The following is a 2,243-nucleotide window of genomic DNA, read 5'->3' on the forward strand; positions in this document are numbered from 1 at the left end:
ACCTGTGGGGTCCAGTGGGGCCCAGTGTGACCTGTGGGGCCCAGTGGGGCCCAGTGTGACCTATGGGGCCCAGTGGGGCCCAGTGTGACCTATGGGGCCCAGTGGGGCCCAGTGTGACCTATGGGGCCCAGTGGGGCCCAGTGTGACCTATGGGGCCCAGTGGGGCCCAGTGTGACCTATGGGGCCCAGTGGGGCCCAGTGTGACCTATGGGGCCCAGTGGGGCCCAGTGTGACCTATGGGGCCCAGTGGGGCCCAGTGTGACCTATGGGGCCCAGTGGGGCCCAGTGTGACCTATGGGGCCCAGTGGGGCCCAGTGTGACCTATGGGGCCCAGTGGGGCCCAGTGTGACCTATGGGGCCCAGTGGGGCCCAGTGTGACCTATGGGGCCCAGTGGGGCCCAGTGTGACCTATGGGGCCCAGTGGGGCCCAGTGTGACCTGTGGGGCCCAGTGTGGCCAGTGGGGCCCAGTGGGGCCTGTGGGGTCCAGTGTGGCAGTGGGTCCCGCTGCAGCCCGGTGACGACTCGGTCACCTTAGCCCTCTGTCCGAGAGGTCACTAGGCTTGAGAGGAAGGGTAACCTTGGAGGCACCGATTCCTGTCTTTCGTTCTCTCCTCGCTCTCTCTAGACCTGGCTGAGAAGCTACATAAAGCTGTTCCAGGCGCCCTGCCAGCGCTGCGGGAAGTTCCTGCGGGACGGCCTGCCCCCCACCTGGAGGGACTTCCGCACCCTCGAAGCTTTCCACGACACCTGCCGACAGTGACCGCCCCCCCGCCCCAGCGGGTCAGGGGTCAGGGGTCAGACCGCCCATGGCCCCCTCCCCGCCCCAAGGACAGCCTGGCTCTGAGGCGGAGCCTCCGAAGGACAGACTCCGTCCCGGTGGACGGGACACCTTGCGGGCGGCACAGCAGCCTTAGCCCCGGGATGAGGGTACCGGCGGCTCGGTGGTCGCTCTGCCTCCCGGGGAATCACCCTGAGGTCGCGTTCCCAGTGTTTCCATGAGCCCGTGTTCGTGCAGTCATGCTGACATTGCGTTTTGTAATTTATTTTTATGACAATAAACCTGTCCCTAGCACACGCTGTTTCCTGTCTGACGCCCCTTTACGATCGGTCAGAGGAGTGGGCAGACCTGGCCTTTGGCGAAAGCCCGCACGCATCTGCGTCGAGAGCAGATCTCCGTGGGGAGGACTCGCCTCTGCTTGCTGCTCTCAGAGAGGGTGTTGGCGCCCTCCCTTTCAGACACTTGGCCACTCAAGAACCTTCATCCTTTTTAAGAAAAAAGTGCATGGTGCTTCTTTTTACTAAACCAGTAACACACACCCCGAGCGAAGGGAGGCGCCCGCCCGGGCCTGGGGTGTCTGCCCGAGTTGGGGCCTAAATGTTGCTGTGAACAGATTCCAGCCCCGTCTGCTGGGTTCGTCACCCGAGTGGGTGAGTTCTCGAGGAGAGCGGCGTCTCCAGGGCCTTCCCGCCGGCCCCACTGCAGGTCACCTTCTCTGCAGCGAACAATGCCAGAGACGCCGCCTTCGGAGATGGCCAAGGGAATGGGCGGTCCCGCCTGGTGTGTGCCAGACACTCCCACTCCCCACGGGCGTGGAGCCCGAGGGTGAAGGACTTCATGATGGATACAACAGGGAGGGCCAGTGTGGCCCAGCAGCGTGGGGTCCTGGGAGCTCAGCAGAAACACACATTCCCAGCCCAGCGGAGCCCGGAGCGACTGAGCCAGATGCCCTGGGTGGGCCCCGCAGCTGGGTAAGGAGCCCCCAGGTGACTGGCGGGCTCTGGGAGGAGGGGGCCCCGCACTCAGTGGACATGAATTGGGAATGTCCTTCATCTGTTCCAAGGGGCTTGGCGATTTCTCCTGTCTTACCGTCAGTCACGTGACAGGCAATCCCTCCACAGGGTTCCAGCAGCAGCGCATGCAGCTCCCTGACCTGGGCATGGTCCCTTCTTTCCCCTGAGGCGCTTGTGTGCGGCTTCGCAGGAAATGCAGAATCGAGGACTTTGGGGATGTGCATCGTCCCCATTCCCCCTCACCCGAGGTTTCGCTTTCCGCAGTTTCAGTTCCCACGGTCAGCTGCGGCCCGAGAATATTAAAGGACCCGCACGGCACTGCATGTGACTTAGTTATCGCCCGCCAGCTCCGCATGGGCTCCGTGCCCGGAGTCTCTCACTGTCATCCAGGTGGGTGCACGGCGTTGCCCCCGGGTGTGCAGGCGGCCCGGCTGGAGGTCCCGCCAGGTGG

At 64.2% G+C, this 2,243-nt stretch overlaps 1 protein-coding gene across 1 annotated transcript in view; it reads left to right on the plus strand.

Annotated features, from left to right (window-relative positions):
- The window catches only part of MED27 (mediator complex subunit 27), a 138,975-nt gene extending 137,895 nt beyond the window's left edge, over window positions 1-1,080 (plus strand). Inside the window, exon 8 of the mRNA XM_005882134.2 lies at window positions 627-1,080. Coding sequence (XP_005882196.1) covers window positions 627-761 — 135 coding nt within the window. The 3' untranslated portion in view covers window positions 762-1,080. The remainder of the gene's footprint in view (window positions 1-626) is intronic.
- The last annotated feature ends 1,163 nt before the right edge of the window (window positions 1,081-2,243 follow it).

This window comes from Myotis brandtii, unplaced genomic scaffold, assembly GCF_000412655.1.
Source record: "Myotis brandtii unplaced genomic scaffold, ASM41265v1 scaffold699, whole genome shotgun sequence".
Lineage (NCBI taxonomy): Eukaryota > Metazoa > Chordata > Mammalia > Chiroptera > Vespertilionidae > Myotis > Myotis brandtii.